The following is a 19,742-nucleotide window of genomic DNA, read 5'->3' as shown; positions in this document are numbered from 1 at the left end:
GGTTTTTTTTTTTAGCGATTAATTGATTTCACTGAGAATGCCCAAACATGATGAGCATTTCCCAGACGGGATGCAGAATTCCAGAGCCTGCAAGGATAAATACCGGGGCAGGAGACGCTCTGCGTTATGCAGTTATGTCAGATGGTTCCCCGGTGCCTTCGGCACCGCCCGGTAAGTCACCGGGGCCGCCTCTCCCGGGCCCGGCTCGGAGCCGGAACCCGGTGCCACGGCCGGGGGTGTCACCGCTAATAGAGTCCCCCAGCCCGGGCCCCTGTGGGGGTGACACCGCTGTGCCACCAGCCCCCCCCGCTGCCTCCGCCGCTCGCTCCCCGGGGCCGGTGGGTGCCCGGGAGATGAGACATCGGCCCGGCCTGGAGGCCGCCGGGGGCCGCGGCGAGATGGCGGCTCCGTGCGCCGAGCGGGAGCGGCAGGAGCGGCTGCGGGAGGCGGCGGCGCTGGGGGACGCGGAGGAGGTTCAGCGGCTGGTGGAGCTGGGGGTCAGCCCCAACTCCCAGAACGAAGTCAACGGCTGGTAAGGCTCCTCCGGCGGGGTCCCCTCCCCGGGAACGCTCCCCCCACCCCGGGGCGGGCTCCGTCCCCGCGGGGCTCCCCCCGGGAGCGCTGCCCCTCGCTGGGACGGCGACCGCCCCTCGGGTTTCCCAGCGCAAACGCTGCCGTGGGTTCGCTCTTTCGCATGAAATGCAAAATCAGTTTGAATTCAGAACGAAATGAAAAGGTCGGTGCGCTGCCCAGTGCCTCCCTCTGTAGACATGTCTATTCCAAAAAGGAAAAGCCGGTGATGCAGCCGGTAACCGCCGGTACCCACCTCCTGCTTGGATCCTCCGGTGTCTGCTGCTGCTCCAGGTCACTATGTGGTTACCCTATGTTGTTTTATATTTAGATATATGTATAAACATATATATATATAGGAAGGGCATGCTAGCAGCCTAAGACAGCTCAGGCACTCAAAACACGAACCTCGACTCACCAACTCGTGTTCAGGTCTAACCAGAAATACTTTTTATTAACTCCTGAATCAGGTTTGAAAATTCCTTTTCCAGCAGGGAACTCGCAGGTTGTTTCAGTGATAGAGGTTGACGCCTTGGTTTTGACACCTCATTCAGATACCACCCAATAACACTAAAACCGTGACTTTTCTGTAATAGACACTTGCACGAGTGGGCAACGAACCGTGCTTACAAACCATGCTTACAGGATTTTAAACATCATTTACTTTGCAAAAAGTGCAAGTCATTGTGCTGACAGCATTAATTAAAGAGTAAAAATAGCATCCTAGGGAAATATCCATACATAGACACACACATAAGTATTTTAAGTACACGTTATTCTTTCAGAGTTTAGAATAGCATACACAAGCTGTCTGGTTTTTTTGGGTTTTTTGTGTTTGTTTTTTGTTTTGTTTTGGCTTTTTTTCTGGAAAAGTTAATAGCCTAATAAGTGACAAATTGAAAAGATCTTGAACTTCAAAAATACTACTGTCGTTCCTTGGTATCCAGAGCATTAGAGCAAGGGAAAACTACATCAGCAGGTGTCACTGCAGGCTCCAAAACCAGCATAAACTTCCAAGGAAGATTGCAATTAAAGTCTTTTTTGCGCTAGACATGCTTTAGGTCTTGTTCTTCTCATAGGCAGCAAGAGTTAATCTGCCGTAATTTAGGATTTCAAACAGTGTTACTGTTTTCCATGCGCAGGACTTGTTTGCACTGGGCGTGCAAGCGGAACCACGCTGCGGTGGTGGCTTACCTGCTGCGGGCCGGCGCCGACAAGGACATCCTCACCGGGAAAGGGGAACGGGCGGCCCAGTTAACGTCCAGGAGAGAAATAAGGAAGATGTTGGGAGGTAAACGTCTTGGCTGTGCGATACGATCCCCAAAGACTTAGTAAAAAGGTGTTTAAAGCAAGTACGTGCCAATCTTTATTCCGCGTGAGAAGAGACCGTGTTTGGGTTTTAGCAGTAACTGTGACTCGATTTCTAGAGTGTTTACTTGGTAAGAAATGAAAGTTTAAGGGAAGAGGGTTACCAAAAAATGGCACATCCAGCTAGCCAAACTTTTTCTAAACACTGATAAATTAGAAAAACTGTATTTTGAAACATGCTGTGATTAAACCAGCGACAGATAGGTGCAGCGTCCTGTTTTCGAAAGAGCAACAGGAGAAATTCAAATTTGTGTGAAGCCCTTATATGAGCACTACCTAATTTTCCCAGTGTTCTGTGGAGCTTAGACACTGTGTTGAATAAATGGAAAATTAGCAGCCCAGAGAAACAGCTCATTAGAGGACACTGATAGAGCATTTTTATCGTGTTTTGTAACTATTGGAGCGGAGTAAGCTTTGCTTCTAGAGGTGATAAGTAATTTGAAATGTGGTCGATTAACCACCTCATCCCTCCCTTTGTATTCCCTTGTCTGTGTTTGTTTTCATTATTGTCTCCCAGCTGTTGAATTGGTAATGTTTCAGCTCTCCCAGTACGGCATGTTCTTCTCCCTTTATCCCCGGCTTTAATATCGAACAACATATTACCCTTTGTTTTTCATTGCCTTATACATTATGAAGACGATAGCATTATACCACCAGAGACCATGTTGCAACGTGCTGGCTACGGATTAAAACAAAACAAAACTATTGCAGTGTTTAGAAGGAAATAGCACCCCCAGAATTACTGGAATCAGACTCTGCTTTTGTATTTACTGTATTGCAACACCTAAGCACGGTTCTTTTTACTGTAGAAAACCAGCATAGTGCTTTTTGATTCATCTTTTATCCTGTGATGCTTTTAACACTCCACTCCCTCCCCTTAAAAATAAAGAAAAAAAGAAACCCCACAGTGCAATAGCAATACTTACTATTTTCCTCAGTCTCGGAGAATGTTGTTTTGTTTGTTTTACAGTGGAAGATGATGAACTCCCAGACTTAAAGAACGATTCAGATCTGCCAATCATCCCTAATTACCTGGCTAACCCACCTTTCCCTTACATTTATAACACCATGAGCAACAGCATTCCGGATCCCTCCGTCAACGGGAGTATCTCACACTTCGAATCACAAGATACCAACTCTTCTTCCCTACCTGACGTGGAGACCTGCCCAGTTGCACCAGTACAGCACGGACACGCTGCTCCGGATGCAGCAACGTGCTCCAAACCTGCCGTGCAGAGAGCTCCGCTCTACCAGGGCTCCGTGTCCTGGTGCCGAAATCCCCCGTCGCCCGTTGGATCAAATCCGGCTGCACCGCAGCAGGAGAACGGCTCCTGCCCGGGGCCTGTGCCGGCGTTTCAGCCGGTTTTCTTCACAGGAGCTTTTCCACTTAATATGCAAGGTAACAGTAAGGTCTCTTCTCACTTTGTCCTAGAACTTCTGTCACCTTGGGCAGTGAAAATAGACTAATCAAGGTAACGGGTATTCACAGCACTGCTACAGATTTTCACATTCCCATCCTTAAGCATTCAGGAAATATTTGAAGGGAATTAAAGAGGTAGATACCCCGTTTCTGCTGGAACTGTTATTAGAATATCGATGAAAACATTTGCTCTTCGTCTCAAAGGCTGTAAAAGCATACAGACACCAGGGTAATCCAATCCTCTAAATAGCATACTCCAACCTTGAAATAAAGAATGTGATTAAGCAGCTAGTGAGCTCGAGAGAGACCCTCACACGGCTCAGTCTGCAGCCCCGAGCCCGAGGTGAGCTGCTACATGAGCTGCCATTTCTGCAGGTAAATGTTGCCTGCCCAAAGACAGAAGTCTAGAGTTTCCATTTCAGTTCAGAATTTCGTTCTTGAAATAAAAGCTGTTCTGATGCCATGAACTGGCAACGAGAAGTTAAAAGAATCCATTTGAATTGTAGTGCCTGATGCCCAAAAGAATTAGAAAACAATAAAAGCAATCTTGGATTGCTGAGGACATTAATGATCAGTATAACCTTCTGCTTTTAACTTAGCTTAAATCTAGTAAGATGAGTATTCACACGAAGGTTCATATGTGCATATACACACACTGATTAGATTTGTGATTTTTTCATATAGGTTGATGAAAGTCAATCTAATGAAAATTTTGGTCACACAAGTCCAGATGTTCTTGTACTGTTACAAATGATACGAAGTCAGTAGAACATAGAAATATTTGGAAGTTAGTATAGAGGTATATTTTCCAATTCCTTTATACATCTGCCTATTAATATACCTTTTTATTTCTCATAGAACTGGTGCTTAAAGTTAGAATACAAAACCCTAATCTTAGAGAAAATGACTTCATTGAAATTGAGCTGGACAGACAAGAACTGACCTATAAGGAACTGCTCCAAGTGAGTTGCCGTGAGCTGGGTGTTAACCCTGAACATGTACAGAAGATCAGAAAATTACCAAATACAATGTTAAGAAAGGTAAGCACTCTAAAATTTTGAAGTGCAGTGGCTTATAGAAAAGATTTTTCGGTTACCATTAAAAAGGAATAATTTGTTGGTCATCTGCATAGGCCCATGTTGAAACAAACAAACCAACCAACCCGAAACTAAAACAAAACCACAACACCAAAACAAAACAAACAAACCCAACCAAACAAAACCCCCCTCACTTGAGTTTTCAGCCCTTAGTAGTTGTTTGGGGTTTTTTTAGTAAAAGGGTTCTCAAGTTTCTTGATCATTTCCCTTCACAGACATTTGGTGTTGAGCCCAATTCATATCTGATTTCTCTACTACATTCCTAAATGGAGTGCAGCACCGCACCCCTGTGACCTGCCGCCAGCTGTTCTCACCCGAGTGTCCCAGTGCAATGAGGACTGGACGCAGCCCTTTCAAAAAACCAGACGGGTGTTTCAGAATTATTCTTAGTGCAGGTCTCTGAGTGTTAACGAGCTGTTCGCTTCAGTGACACTCACCTGCGCAGCAAACAGACCCGCTGACCTTTCTTTGGCTCTCAAATCCCTCTCGAGCACTGATGGCGTCAGTCGTGGAGCTGATCCGATTAATAGACTTCCCTGTCGTGCATCTTCACTGACTATGAGACTACTTATTCATTGTTACTCAAGCAGTGAGCGCGTCTGCCCCTGCTCTCTGCAGACCCCAAGCCAGCTGCAGGCAGGACTGACTTGGGCAGAGGCAGGAATCAAGTTCATGACTTTCTAAGAATTACCAAAGGGAAAAAAAAGGAGCTGGGAGTGGCATGCAGTAGATCTTTACAAGTGTAATTCCTCACTGTCAGTACTGCATTCCTTCTAAAAATAGGCCGAAGTGAGTAGGCGAATAGGATCCCAGAATAAATACAAGATGCAACAGGATGTCCACTTTCCAGTTTACTGGTCACATCTATAGATTAAGACATACCTTGTATTAGTCTCAGCCTATTAGTCTCAGCCTATTTTTTTAACTTACCTCTGCAAAACTGAACAGATGGTTTATCGCCTAACAACTTATTGTATTTATTTAAAGGACAAAGATGTTGCAAGGCTACAGGATTTCCAAGAACTGGAGCTCGTTCTAACAGTAAGCGACAAACACTCACTTTTCAGAGTCCCAACGCTTTCTGAACGGAGTGGTTATAACAAGAAGGCATCTGAACTGACATATTAATTGCTTAAAGAATAAAACAAAAGATTTGCATCTCTCATTTTAAAACTACATTTGAAATACAATATCCGTAAGGGCTAACAATGTGAAAAAAGATCTATTTTGTTAACCTGGAAACAAACTGAAGATGTTACGCACAGTTACAGCCTGTAGTTAATTTAAGAGTAATTAATCTGATATGACAGTAGCTTAATGCAAAGGAAGTATTGGTAAAACTGTTAATGCAACACTTTTCCTTACAAAAATCTTGAAATACTGTAGAGTTAACAGCTCTCAGGGAAAGGCTTACCTTAAACTGTTCTAATCATTTGTTTGCTATAAAATAGCAGAGGTACCCAAGCTAAAGAACCTGCCGTGAAACCCATTTAATATTTCTACTAAGTCCATTACCATTAATGTTCACTTTTTAGATCATGTATTTTAAGTCATATTTTATTTAGAAGGAAAAAAAAACAGAAGAGTTTAAATCTCTGGAAGAAGCACAAAACCATCTCTAGTTTAAATACTATCAAGTGACTTATTGCCTGTGATTTCTTAATTCCTGTTTACCCTTTTCCCTATTTCTCAGGTGAAAACAAAAAGTGATAGTAATTATCTAAATCATAAATATGCTCTCAACCAAAATCCCTTTTATTGTTGTCTGTCAATATATAGTATTGACGTGTGCAATTGAAAATACTATTTTTGTTACTGTATTGAAAACACATTTTGCCAATGCTGCTTTAATTTCCCCTTTTAAAAGCACAAAAATTGTAATTTTAGTCTTGTTTTACCGCTACATTCCTGAGAAAAATTGCATCTTGAAACTTTAAAGTTTCCTGTGTAAAAAATAAACCAGTGAAATGCCCAGGGTTGTCTGGGCTGATATTAAATCTTGATATTTCTATGCAACGTGTTTTCTTTTTTTCCAATGCCTTGTGTTTACCTGTGTTGCTGACTGAAAAAAACCCACTTTTCCTGTGACTTAAAATTCAGAATTAGACTACTTTGCTATGAAATTCTGGAATAAATTAATTGAAAAGTATTTAAAGAGCTGGATTTTATCTAATTTTTAAGGATTTTAGTATTTACTCAGAGCAAGACAGAGAAAGAGTTCTGTTCTGGTAAACTGTAAAATTACGTAGCATAAATTAAGTGAACAAACTTCAGTACCAGATACAACAGGAAAAGAGAACATACTGAACCAGACTGAATTTCCCACTTTTTCTGTCTTCCCACTCCCTTCTCCCCAGTTTCTTTGGAAACTGCAGCAACCAAAGGATTGGACTGTCTCGCTGTCTAAGAACTGACAGCCCGAGTTAGCGGTAACTTGCATGCAAACCTGTAAATGGATTTATATGAGCAGCGTGCTGAGCAGGGAGCCACCCAAACTATCACAGCACACGAGAGGGAGCCCTCTCCCCATCTGCCTCATTTTGTCCACGCAAACACCCAGATTTCCTGTGTGCCACTCCTAAGGCTGTAGTAGAGCATTTGGTCACAACAAAAATACCTTTTTCTGCAAAGTGCTGGAGGTCAAATGTGGTCTGAGTCACTGGCAATAGTTATTTTTATACCAAATTGCTGGTGGTGTATTAACTTCTGTGTAATACAGTAATAAAATTGTTGTTCCTCGTGTTGCACTTTGGCCGTTGTGTTCCCTGGCACAAACGCCGCCTAAATCCAGGAATGTACCAGGCTTACCCAGTCAGACCTAGCGGGGAAAAGCTCAGCTCTTGGGTTGACGTCTTCCTTGTTACACCGGTTATCTTGCACAGATGCTGATTGCTGTCTATGCATTCAGAGGAATATTTTTATACCTTAACACAGTTTATACTCAGAAGATACTGTTAACACTCCTAACAGTCTGATTGGTGTATAATCATTACATTACTGCGTATGATAAATAATTCATTACTTTGTGCTCTGCTGTATGAAATCTTAATGTCAAATGAATGCTTGGCTGCAGATTCTTGTTTCTATTTAAGAAGTGTCATTTGTAATAATTAATAAATGATTATTTTTGTCTTCTCAAAGTTTTTCTGAACTTTACTTATGGAAAAATATAGGGACGTTTTCTTGCCGGATAGGTTTCTAGAGTGCTTGGTGGATGAAGTGAACAACTGAAGCGAAAGATGTTCTATCAGATTCTAGCAGCGAATACTGTTTAAACACGGTACTCCCTTTATCTGAGGTGGCTTATTATCAATGATAAGGTAGATATTTATTTCTGCAATACAAATCACATATTATCTCAGGTGATTAAGTGCTGAACGAGATAAATTATATACATGTCTGCTCAGCTTAAATGGAGACTTACTCATAGTGACTTCATCCATAAGACAGATATAGCAAAATTATAACACTTCTGTGCCAATCATGTCCCTGCAGGCTTATGTGGAGCCTCCTAAATTAGCAGAAATTGTGTAGTTAATGATTTATATTAAGCCATCTGTAGGTTTAGTTTTAAATACATGTTACTTGCGATTCTTAGGCTGAAGAGGAATTTTATAATGCTGAAGTTGCCCTGGCCAGGGATACCCCAGGTCCTGGGGTTGCTCACAGCCCTGAGGCCTCAGCATTCAACATCCCATCCTGGGGGAAATACCGAAAGGAACAGGTTGGAACCACAACCACATCATTTCTCTATTTTTCAGCCGAGTCACTGCTTAACTGGGCCTTTCTTTCCACTTCAAAACCAATGAGTCCTTATGCAGAAAACACACAAACCAGTTATATTTTGTACCATTAATATAATTTACTAATTCTAAACCCAAATACAGTACATATTGCTTTGTGATACATATGTTTTCTTGGCAAAATGCTTGGCATTCTTTGGGAAAAAAAGTATATAATAAAATAGTTTGTGTATAGAAAATATTTAAAAATATAAAATTCACTTTCTGGTCCTTGTCATTGTGAAATACTTTGTTCACATATCACAAGTTTAGTGTACTACGAAAACTGTTTTGTAAATTACAGTACATTCACAAGTCACTTTTGTGGCAAGTCACTAATGTAAAAAAAAAAAATTAAAAAAAAAAAAAATCAAACCCCCAAGGGCTCTTCTTTTCATGCTAGTCCAGCATCTTTGGCCATACTGTAGAAAATCCCCCTGGATGCTATAAGGTTTGCAGGTGTATCGAATTCAGCGATGGTTCCGTTGTCCAGAACAAGCACCCTGTGCAAAACAAAAGAGGGTGGCGGGTGGGGGATTCATCTGAGAATACCTTGCAGGAAACCCAACAGCCCTTTTTATCACAACGCAAGCTGCTCTCATCTTTTCCTTGCTTTTGTTTTGCTCAAGTATTTTCACATGTTGAAATACAACAAATGATAAACATTCTCCCCGAGCTGCTGTTTGATTTTAAAAGGTGCAGGACACTCACTGTTTCCCAGGGGTAATAAGGGAGGGCAGGCAAGTGTCATAGTTCTGGAATTGAAAATACATTGCAGAAAGCCAAGAAGGTAAAAGCTCACTTAGTAATATATTTTAAAGTCATCAATATGACATGATGTTAGTGAAACGGTTGCAGCAGCTGCTAGCTAAAAAAGGATCCCTAAGCTTGCTGACAGTGCCATTGATGCAACTGGGTCGGATCTCTTGCAGGGCTCTGGTTAGCGAATATAGAACCTGCTTCTTATGCCAACAGAAGCAAAGCGAGGTCTGGACATTCTACCATTATATGGCTTAAACATCATTGCTTACGTACAACCTGACAGGAGCATCAGTGTGACTACCTAGAGGCAAACCAGACCAAACCACGCGCCATTCAGAGATTCTTACCTCGTGTAATCCATAATCGTGTTCAGCCTGTGCGCTATCGTCAGCACCGTGCAGTCTTCAAACTGCGTCCTAATTGTCATCTGGATAAGATCATCCGTCTCGAGATCGATAGCTGCTGTCGCTTCGTCGAGGATCAGGATTCTTGTCTTGCGAAGCAGCGCTCTTGCCAGACAGACGAGTTGTCTTTGGCCAACGCTGCCAACAAAGACAGGACAGGGCTGTCACCAAGGAGCCCCCACTGCTCAGAACCACTTGTGCTGGAGCAGACGACTCATCAGGTAAAGTTACCCAGCAAAAAAAAAGTAGTATTTAGCAAACAGCCCAGTCCGTCAGCCCTAGAGCGAATAAATCCATGTTGCAGCATTGCTCAGCTGGTTGTAGTGAGTGTTTGCTTATGGCTGGATCCAGTACTGACAGACCCACCAAACGCTCTCCTTCCATCACTGCGACAAGAGCCGGGGAACTAATGATTACAGGAGGGTACAGAAACACACAGAGGTGTAACAACACTGGGCATATGCAGACTTCAAGAAAGGAAACAGGGAAAAAGGAAAATTTAAAAAAAAAAAAAAAAAAGAAAAAAGGTCTGAGGCTGTTAGTCCTTTCTACCACCAATCCCAAAAATATCTGGGCAGCCCACAGCCCCTCTCGTGCCACAGGAGCACTCCAGACACGGCCTCTGCCTTTGCGGGATGAGGAAGGAGCTGAATATTTATCACATATGTGATCTGTCCACACCACAGTTTCAGAAGCCAATGCAACATATTGCAGCATGGCATTTTATCATCTCATTCATGTCTTTCAAATAATAACGGAAAATGAACGTTGCTAAAGCGTCAGTTCAGGCAGAGGACCCTCATTCAGCACAACACTTAACAGATGTTACAATGGCATTTCCCTTCCTACCAAACCACGTTTAAGGAACTGGCTATTCCTCACACCTTGCCATCCTGAGACTCCTTTCTTTACCAATCAGACAGGATTTTGGTTTGGGAGAAATCCTTCCCAGCAGCAAAGAATCATCAGGTCATTCATGGCAGAGGCAGAAGAGCTGGCAAATGTTTGAGCCTTAGTGGTTTTCTTGAAACAGGAATAGGTGGCTAAATCATTTTAGCCAGAACAGATCACTGTGTAAACTTCTGCTCAAGTATTACCCACTGTTAGGGCTGAATGAAAACTAGGTGTGTGTTTCTAATCTGGGGATTCCTTACCTAAGATTTTCTCCACCTTCTGAGCACTCATAGTCCAACATGGACGGCTGACTGCTGACAAACCTCTTCAGATGAGACAGTTCAAGAGCTTTCCATATTTCTTCATCGGAATATTTATTAAATGGATCCAGGTTCATCCTCAGTGTTCCAGAAAAGAGGACAGGATCCTGGATATAAAACCAACTTTCATTAGGTAAGTGCTTTAGCTGTTTTAAGGACAGACATTAAAATACTAGTTATTGCTTTGAAGCCTCCATTGCATTGCATCCCCATCCTATCCACTCTGAAAATACATTACATTATACACACTTGAAACTCAAGTTCCAACTGTAAAGATGTTTTCTTTCTCTAAATCCTGTTTTATCACCCAGCATTAGCCTATAAGGTGGCAGAACAAGACCACTTAAAGTAAAAATAATTTGTTTTTCTGAAACCATTTCCAGAGTGTAACAAAGCATTTTCTTCTGTGGATAAACCATTTTTTATGGTTTGCTAAGCTGTTAGAGATCCTTCCCTTGAGATACCCAGAAACTGTACCTGAGGAATGATTGTTAGCCGTGACCGAAGGTCATGGAGACCGATCTCTGAAATTTTCACACCATCAATTTTAATTTCCCCTTTTACAGCTTCCAGGATCCTAAAGAGACAGAGCGTCATGGAGGATTTCCCTGCTCCAGTTCTGCCAACAATTCCAATCTACAACAAATTGCAGGTTTAACAACAAAGCATATCATTAAAACCACAACAAAACCAACAAAACAAACCCCAAACCAACCCCCAAGATTCCTCCAAGAGGTTTGACACACGATCTGAACCTAAGAAGGAATGTCACCATCCTTCCATAGAAACCCGTGTCATACATTGTGGTGTATATATTGCCGTTCCTGTAATTTGACTGATATTGCAAATAAATACGTACATAGGCCTAGAGCCATCCTATATAACTTTGGGTGACTGGCTGAAGTACCCGTGATAGGAGTCCAGTCACTCAAGGACAAGAAATAAAGGCTTTTCAAAGGGCAATTCAGACTTTATGGTAAGCACTTGTGTCTCCATTCCAGAAGGTGGTTGTCATCCTGTCTGCTTAGTATACGGATAATTCTCTTTTAATAACAGCCTGTTAAGTGGAGGACTTTCTCATGCTAATCGTTCTGTCACCAGCACACAAAACCCAGAACTTTCAGTTGAATCACGAAGAAACAAATCTCCCTGAACAAAGACAAGGAAGCAAAGAATGTCATTTCCTTCCATGCCGAAAATTTCCCCGGGGAAAGTCAGAGAGCAGAAAAAGCTGGAATTCCTTTCTCCCATCTGCACCGCTTGCAGAAGAGTGCTCCTATTGCTGATTTTTTTTGTCACTTGCGCTGATGCCTCCTACACGGCGTGTTGTAGCCTGTTGCCAGCCTCCCTTGGGAAGCCCAGCAAGCCCCATGCGACTGTTCCTGCTGCTTCCAGCCCCGAGCAGAGCACCAGCAGGGCTGGCACTGCCGGCTCCCGCAACGCCAGCTCCCGTGGGACACGAGCGCGTGGAGCCCCTGTCCTCCGCTCCACGGCTGTCCCCGGAAGCCCAGAGCGACGTTCTAGCAGCTGGGAACGCACCTTTTCTCCACCGTGCACCTGGAGGTTTAGACCCTTCAGCACTAGGTCCAGGCCTTTTCTGTACCTCACTGAATAATTCACAAACTCCAGCTCTCCCTTGGACGGCCAGTCTTCTGGGGGGCTCTTGCCTTCAATGATCCAGGGAGCCTGAGGAAAACAGAAGTCAGACATGCCTCATATCGGTTTAAGAAAAAAACAACTCAAATTCAAACAGTAACATTTGTGGGATACTAGAAATATATCTGATAAATCAAGTCTCTATTACATATTAAAAAAATAATAACGGGGGCAAAAACATGGGTCCCTAAGTATCCAGCCATTTTGGTCTTTGTTGTGAAGTTTACAGGAAAAAAAAGTCTGAGCATATAGGGCCAAATCTTCAATGGATATAAACTAACATTTTTTTCCATTGACTTCAATAGAACACTGCCTGTTTCATGCCAGCTCAGGCTCTGGGTTTTATTAATAACGTGTATCATGCAGCCTGTCCAGCTTCCTTTTAGCTTCCAGATTAAATACTTGATCTTCAGAACCGTACGCAGCAGCTCTCCTCAGATCCTCCATTTCCTAATTCTTAGTCTCCCACCGTGTACACAGGGCTAACAAAACCCAGGGTGTCCACAGAGCAGCAGGTTTCCCAGCACAGCTCCACCTGCCACCTTCAAAAGTGTTTGGCAACAAAGGTAGATGACGGGATGATTTTCCTGGATTAGGCAACACAGTGTTCCTAGACGTGCTCTTCTCTCGTGGGAGACGTGGACTGATTAAGCTGGTTAAATAGAAATACTGTTGAAAACATGTGTGTAGCCTGATAATCGTGCTGCAGCTGTGCTCACTGGCAGGATCACAGCACCATCCGTGCAGGTAGGACTATGCATCAAACACTCCTAACCCAATGGGAGCAATATTCTGATGGCGACACTCATCTCTGTTGTGCTCCAGCCACTCACAGCAGCAGGAAATGAGATGCTAAGCACAGACTGCATGACGGCAGCAAGGGTTTGGGTCTGCGACAGCATAAATTACAGTGCAGAGTGTGACATTTGTTCGGGCTAAACGATAACATTCTCGGAGCAGGAACTGTCTCTAAAGAGTCTAAAGAAAGACCATGTAAACGTGTGCGTTAAAATTTCACCACGCTTGTTGGTGAGCGTGCTTGACGATTGGCAGCTGACCTCGGTTTCTGTTTCTGAATACTCTTTTATTCTTTCAACAGCCACAATGTTGGTTTCTAGTTCAGAAGTCATTCGGACCATCCAGTTCAGAGACATGGTCACCTTGGAGAAGACAAAGAACAAAATACCACCCACAGGGGAACAACAGATAATAATAATTACATAATTAATAATTAATAATAACAACAAAACCAGACACCACTATTAAGACTTGGATTCACATTAATATTACAAATGGAATAATTACCTTTGCATTGACATTAATACAGTTACTGGGCCAAGAAGTCTACAGATAACCAGGTGCTCATGTGAAGAAGCATATGCCTCCCACGGTGATTTAAGAAATGGCCATCTCCAAAAAGCCAGTTGGAAGCCATTGCTCTAGTCATGGGTCTCACCGGAAAATTGCTAACAGCAACCCTGCACACTCACGCCATATAAAAGCTTCTGGCAAGAGTGAGCCCATTACATCTGCTAAATTCTCCACAGCTTGGGTGAATACAGATTATCTCCCGCAACTCATTTTATTTCCTTATTAACTTCAGCTTTAACAAGCACATAGGTTGTTGCTGATATATCCATACCATCTACAAAAACACAAACCCATCAGTGAACAGAAAGCTACAACACATACCTGCAATGCATAAGATACTGAAAGTCCCACCAAGCCAGGATTCAGGTTGTTTTTACCAATCACAGCAAAAAGGGCAGCAAAAAGCACAATACAGTTCCCCACAAACTCGACTCGAATGCCCAGCCACCTGAGGGAAAGGCAGATGTGAGCAGAGCGGTAAATGTCGCTTGGAGCAGTTATGCAAACACACGATTCTCTAAGTGGGAAGCCTTATGCCTTTTTACCTGTTGGATATTATGCCAGGATAGTAACTCTTCTGATTTTCATCTATCTTCTGATCGCTCATGTCTACAAAGGATTTCACTCTCCTGTAGGCTCTGATGACGCTGGCACCCGAGACGGTTTCCGAGAAGTGCGAGTAGATGGGAGATCTGCTCACAGACTCCAGGCGCTTCAGCTGGCGGGAGGTGGCTACGTAGAATCGCTGCCGTTGTTTTGGAGAAAATTGAAGGGTACATGAAATACTTGCTCTTTTAATTAAGAGTAAAGGGGTTTTTAGGTTAAGGTTATAAAGGAGATTGCTACTGATGCACTTCAACCCTCCGAAATGTTCTCTATAATTAAGAAGATTTTTAAGAAAGTTATCTTGGCTTCATTCCACAACAGAGTATTGGCTAACTGCAGTTTCTATTGACTGTAAGTTGAATTTATCTATGTCCCTTTAAGTTTAGTTAATGCAGCCTAACAAAATGAATCCATTTGTAGAAGCCTCATCTTGCAAGAAAATGAAACATGAATTTGCACCTCCATTATTGGCCTCTGTTTAAGTTCTGTAACATAAGCTCCGTTTTTGCTCAGAAGTCAATGAAATCAGTGCTTTGCATTTTCAACATTTTAACTCCTCTCTGCTTTAAGAACTTGCCAGTATGTCAAATATACACACTTCAATATACTGAAGTGCACTGCAGCTCTACCTCTAGCAGCAGGCTTATCCATTATTACTTAAAAGCAAAACAAGGTTATGCCTGTTTATTTCATGACCACATCTCACAGGACGTTTCTTTTTCTGAGAGGAGTAAATAATGTTTTGTTTACATAAACATGAAGCTACTTCAGATATTTCAATTTTCCCCAAAATTCTTGTTGTTTTTCCTAAAAAGAAAGACAAGCAATGGAATAAGAGTCATTGCAACGGTAGTCAGATTCCAGTTACCTGAACAAAGAAGTACAGAATCGCAAGTGGAACTATAACCACAGCGAAGAGCGGAGTACTGGCTATAATTACAATGATCGTCGATAAGGAGGTGAAGAATGTGCCGAGGAACATCAGGATGGTCGGTGGGATTACTTCGTCGATCACGTAGATGTCCTTGGAGAAGCGGTTGATGATTCGGCCGGTCGGGGTGGTGTCGTAGAAGGACTGCGGGGTGTGAAATTTGTTCTCCAGCAGCGCAGCGTGGAGCGTGCGGGCTGCGGTGATTCCTCCCATGGCCAGGGTGAAGGAGCTGATGAACACTATGAGGCCTAACGGGTGAAGAGGAGACGTGTTAACCAGTGAGAACGATGTGCCCGATTCCAGCTCTTTGACCCTCAGCACTTTGTTGTGCTACAAGCTTGTTTTCCTTTACTATATTCCCTGTCCACCCCCTCTTACCGTGCACATTAGCACTATGGCATTGCAGACGCTGCTGCCTAAGCACAGGAACGTGGCCCGTAGGATTTCACCACAACCATCCTCCCTCTGCTTTCCCCAAGCCTTCACGAAGCCCTAATGCCACAACATCACCTCCGTCCTTCAGTCTCTTCTGCACCTAAGTTTTCAGGTTTTCTCTCCAACTTAACTCTCTCAGGCTTCTGTGTCAGCCGTTCGACCCCCTCCAAGGGCTTCACAACAAATTTAAAAGTGTTGGGTTGAGCTCAGACTTTGTAGCTCCAAGTTCTGTTACATCCTTCGCTTAGAACAGGATTTTGGGGGGGTGGATTTTGGGCCATTGGCAACTGGTGCCATGGCTTCCCCACTTAATTCCTCTTTACTAAACATTGAGACATCAGGATTTTATCTGGTCTCACCTTGCAAGAGGCCCAAGGCAGCGTAGACTCCGATTCGCATGGCTGTGTTGTGCTGAGTCCCGTTTATCACCGGCTCGTTGGTCCAGTCACTGAGCCACACGTTGGCCCCAATAGCAGCAGCATTTTGACAGCAATATAGGAAACATATCACCAAAGAAATAACAGGGCTGACGGCCTTCACATATTGCCAGAACACCGTTAGCTTCACCTGCAAAAAAATCACACCCCGAAGCTGGTTTGTACAACTTACACGATCAGTTTAGACAGAAGAAGAGAAAAAAAAAAAATTCTTCAGCAGAGGAACTACTAAGTTCAAAACTGCCCAAACTCTAACATACCACAGAGAACTTCTCTGAAATACTCTTTTTCTTCACTTCCAGAAACTGTATGTTATTAGTTTTGTGGGGGTTTAGGTTTTAAGACTATGCCAGATGGGAAGGAAAAAAAAAAAAAAAGAAGAGGCTGATTAAATAGCAGCAAAGGATGGGTAACAAGAACAGAAGCCAAGATTTTCAACTAAAAGCAGCAACTTGGCAGGCATACCCAGCTCAGGACTACTTTAAATGGCCTATTGAGGAAAAGTGCTGAATATGCCTCCATTCAGGTGTCATTACAGCAGCTTAAAAGAAGTACCAAATGCTTGTGCACCCCAACAGGAACATAAAGAGGTGATGCTTGTGGCACAAAGGAAAGCTTCTCTCTCTTCTCTGTGAAAAGGCAGAGAAGCAAAAAGAGACAGAGACTCCGGACAAAATCCAGTCTCAACGAAAGCATAAGAAGGAATAATTAAAAGAACAAGTGTTGTTGATTAGGGACTTTGAAAGCTAAAATAATCCACATAAACCGTTATTTACACGTCTGTGCCATGGTCCATGCACATCAGAATAAACAGGACACATTGAGCCTTCTGAAGCAGAGGGAAGGGGCTTTCCTTAGCAAAACCCCCCTGCTCCTTTCTGTCCCTTTCTTGCACTTTTGTATTGCTGTCGTCTGTTCTTCCCCTTCTCTCCTCCTTTTCCCTGTTCCCATTTCATGCCTTGGCCCTGCTCAGGGAAGAGCGCTGTCCCTTTTTTCCCTTATGAGCATATTAATAATAAAAAAACGCTCTTGCCGATGGGGCGATGGGAGTCAGGACAGACCAGCCAGCTGGCTCGTGTCACCCACTGCTGCGGTCACCAGATACCCAGCTGGACCCAGCACCAGCCAAACGGTTTAAAGACCAACAGCAACGCACAGGCAGGGCTGATGGAGCTCAGCGCTCCGCGGTACCAGGTGACTGGCAGGAGCTGGAAGGGATTTTTTTTATTTTTTCTTTTTTTCCCCAAAGTACATAGCCCTTGCCAGGCACGGAAACCTCTGCCAAAATCCCAAATCTGAATGATCACTGTCCGCCGGATTAACGCCTAAAGCCTGCAGTCGTGATTTATACAACACGTTTAACAGAACTGGATCCAATGTAGAAATAAAAAGGATTTTTTGAAACAGAAAAAATAAATGTAGAAAAAGGGAGGGGGGAATCAAACCATACCGTTCCCGTTTCAGTGGTTTCAGCCTGAATAAGTTTCTCGTTAGGGTTTTTTCTCGGCGGAGGAGGCTCTGCTGGCTTCTTTTCACAGACTCTTCGTTTCGTTGACATTTTGTTGGGACATTCTCCTCCCTCAGAAGATATTACACTGAGTTGCCTAGTCAAAACAAGAGAGTCATTAGGAGAAAAAGGGCATATTGTGGCAGTGCTAAGGCAAGACTGGGATGCAGCAGATTGGATTTATTCCCAGCTCGTCTGCTGAGTTCCCACGTCAGCCGCACTCACAGCTACGGGTGCCTGCGCCACCCCTCTGAACGTTCACTGATGTTCGGTGATGCCAGAAATATCGTTCCAAGCAAAGGCTGTGCCAGGACCTGGGCTCTTTGGTAAAGGCCATTAGAGGCTTCATTGCAAGCCAGACATCTCAAAACCAACCCCTGTGCTTCTCTGTTTTCACATCAACAGTAGCTAGACACCATCTAAGGGTACGGTTAGGAAAACTTGTAAGGATTTCCAAGATTCCCGACAGAAAGGTGCAAGGCAAAGGGTTTATTTATCGTACAACTGGTAGCAGTTTGGTGTTGTGTGGGTAAATATACACAGTGGGGCTACCTGAGAATCAGAGAGTTGCTTTAAGAAATTGGTTCGGTTCAGATTAAGAAAAGGATTGTAGGGATAGATGTTTGATCTCTGCATGTTCTCTCACATTTATTTTCCAAAGGACACTAAACCAATTTATTTACAAGAGGAAACTAAGGAAACTAAAGCCCAGACTGAGAGGCAGTACGTGACTAACATCCTTCAGATGCGTTTCACCCCAGACATGGACTATAAACACAAGAGGACCTCATATTTACCTAAGAAACTGTTTGCGGACCTCATTCGTCACGGGTTCGTTGTCTGCCAGATCCGTGTGGATGCTGAGGGTGTCTTCAGCTAGCAGGACTTCTTCCTCCTCCAGCACTGCAAGACAAGATCACATCTCAGAGTGTCTGCTGAAGGAGGCAAAAAGCACAGAAAAAGGTGGCTATACAAAGTAAGAGTCACGAAAAACAATACCACAGCAGGAAAATCTTAGTGCATAAACTCCCCATCGTTTTGCTTACACCCCTTCTGTGCATCGCTTCTCCTAACTCAACCGCAAAGATCTTGTGAGGCAGGTTGGCTGCCAAATGCATTTACATCACGTTCCTCTAGCGCATCAGAAGTGCTAATGTGATGGTGTTATACTTGGTTCTAGCTAAATTCACGTATAGGGAGTGCTCTGGGCAGGATCTGGGGATGGGGCAGTCCCGTCAGGATCTGCTGCAAGGCTCTGCTGTTGCTGGGAGATGTCACCCGCGTCCCTCTGCCTGTCTGGAGAGGATCAGCGCTGCAATCAGAGCGCGTGGGAACACTGTCACACACGGGAAACATTTACCGAAATGCTTTCATCTCATATCATTTTATCAGAACAAAACCAAGCCGAAAAGTAACCCAAGATTAAAATGTTGCCTGAACTGTGCTATATGAAAAATCCAATGATATATAACTACAGACTCTGGGTTACCCCTTTGATAGCAGGGCCACTTCGTTCCTGACTACCGCATTTTCCTGCTGAGCTTGACCTTGCTAACTGTAAAATAAATTCATAACTTTAAAGTAATTTCTAACACGAGAATTGCTTTTTTTCTAGGACAAGCCACATGAAATTTAGAAAGAAATTTGTGAAAGTATTTATCAATAATACAGACCTGGACACAGTCAATAATTTCCAGGGTAGCACAGAAAGGCAAATACCAGGTTCTCACGAAGAAGCAAGTGACACTTTATACCGAGAAAATATCTATAATCTGGTTGTCAGAAAAAAGACACATTTGAAGAAAAAGGAATACTGTACTTGTTGGCTCGTCCTCTTCGATGTCGTCATCAAGTGCATAATTCCGCAGGAATTCTGCGAAGTCCTTGTTTTGATTCAGAAGTTCTTGGTAAGATCCCATTTCAGAGATTTTGCCATCTACCAGGACAACTATATGGTCTACCTGAGGCAGGAAGCTGATGCCGTGGGTCACCAGAATTCGGGTCTGGACAGGGAAAAAGAGAAAAACCCCACATCTCTCAGTTGTCACTGTGGGGACTAAAACTCCTCAGCAAGCCAACTACTACCACATTTTTGGGACAGGGAGTGAATTATCACGTCAAGGTGAAATTCCAGGGGAAATACACTGCCCCTGTTAGCTTGGAGATAAGCACATGAACTCAC

At 43.4% G+C, this 19,742-nt stretch overlaps 2 protein-coding genes across 3 annotated transcripts in view; one reads left to right on the top strand and one right to left on the bottom strand.

Annotated features, from left to right (window-relative positions):
- The first annotated feature begins 270 nt into the window (after positions 1 to 270).
- LOC135996081 (ankyrin repeat domain-containing protein 40-like) lies at positions 271 to 7,589 on the top strand. The gene is made up of 5 exons (XM_065647809.1): positions 271 to 532; positions 1,713 to 1,861; positions 2,909 to 3,337; positions 4,217 to 4,398; positions 5,443 to 7,589. Exons 1-5 carry the CDS (start codon positions 354 to 356, stop codon positions 5,581 to 5,583), a joined length of 1,080 nt encoding a protein of 359 aa, XP_065503881.1. The 5' UTR covers positions 271 to 353; the 3' UTR covers positions 5,584 to 7,589.
- Positions 7,590 to 8,337: 748 nt separating this feature from the next.
- ABCC3 (ATP binding cassette subfamily C member 3) overlaps positions 8,338 to 19,742 on the bottom strand; it is a 47,709-nt gene continuing 36,304 nt past the window's right edge. Inside the window, exons 19-31 of one of the 2 annotated variants that reach the window (XM_065647599.1) lie at positions 19,380 to 19,563; positions 18,358 to 18,463; positions 17,504 to 17,657; positions 15,976 to 16,183; positions 15,119 to 15,429; positions 14,190 to 14,389; positions 13,966 to 14,092; positions 13,332 to 13,433; positions 12,157 to 12,303; positions 11,095 to 11,253; positions 10,558 to 10,724; positions 9,347 to 9,541; positions 8,338 to 8,740 (exon numbers count right to left, since the gene is read on the bottom strand). In XM_065647599.1, the coding sequence (XP_065503671.1) occupies positions 8,632 to 8,740; positions 9,347 to 9,541; positions 10,558 to 10,724; positions 11,095 to 11,253; positions 12,157 to 12,303; positions 13,332 to 13,433; positions 13,966 to 14,092; positions 14,190 to 14,389; positions 15,119 to 15,429; positions 15,976 to 16,183; positions 17,504 to 17,657; positions 18,358 to 18,463; positions 19,380 to 19,563 (2,169 nt within the window). In that variant the 3' untranslated portion in view covers positions 8,338 to 8,631. Of the gene's footprint in view, positions 8,741 to 9,346; positions 9,542 to 10,557; positions 10,725 to 11,094; positions 11,254 to 12,156; positions 12,304 to 13,331; positions 13,434 to 13,965; positions 14,093 to 14,189; positions 14,390 to 15,118; positions 15,430 to 15,975; positions 16,184 to 17,503; positions 17,658 to 18,357; positions 18,464 to 19,379; positions 19,564 to 19,742 lie in introns of those variants that run through there. The other variant, XR_010607222.1, reaches the window with a different exon arrangement.

Source organism: Caloenas nicobarica, chromosome 18, assembly GCF_036013445.1.
Source record: "Caloenas nicobarica isolate bCalNic1 chromosome 18, bCalNic1.hap1, whole genome shotgun sequence".
NCBI lineage: Eukaryota > Metazoa > Chordata > Aves > Columbiformes > Columbidae > Caloenas > Caloenas nicobarica.
The sequence above is the reverse complement of the archived record's forward strand: the minus strand, read 5'-3'. Positions and strand labels throughout refer to the sequence as shown.

Coding starts and splice junctions, on each gene's coding strand:
- LOC135996081 (XM_065647809.1), top strand. CDS start 354: ATGAGACATCGGCCCGGCCTGGAGGCCGCCGGGGGCCGCGGCGAGATG. Junction 533..1,712: donor CAGAACGAAGTCAACGGCTG/GTAAGGCTCCTC, acceptor TTCCATGCGCAG/GACTTGTTTGCACTGGGCGT. Junction 4,399..5,442: donor CAAATACAATGTTAAGAAAG/GTAAGCACTCTA, acceptor ATTTATTTAAAG/GACAAAGATGTTGCAAGGCT.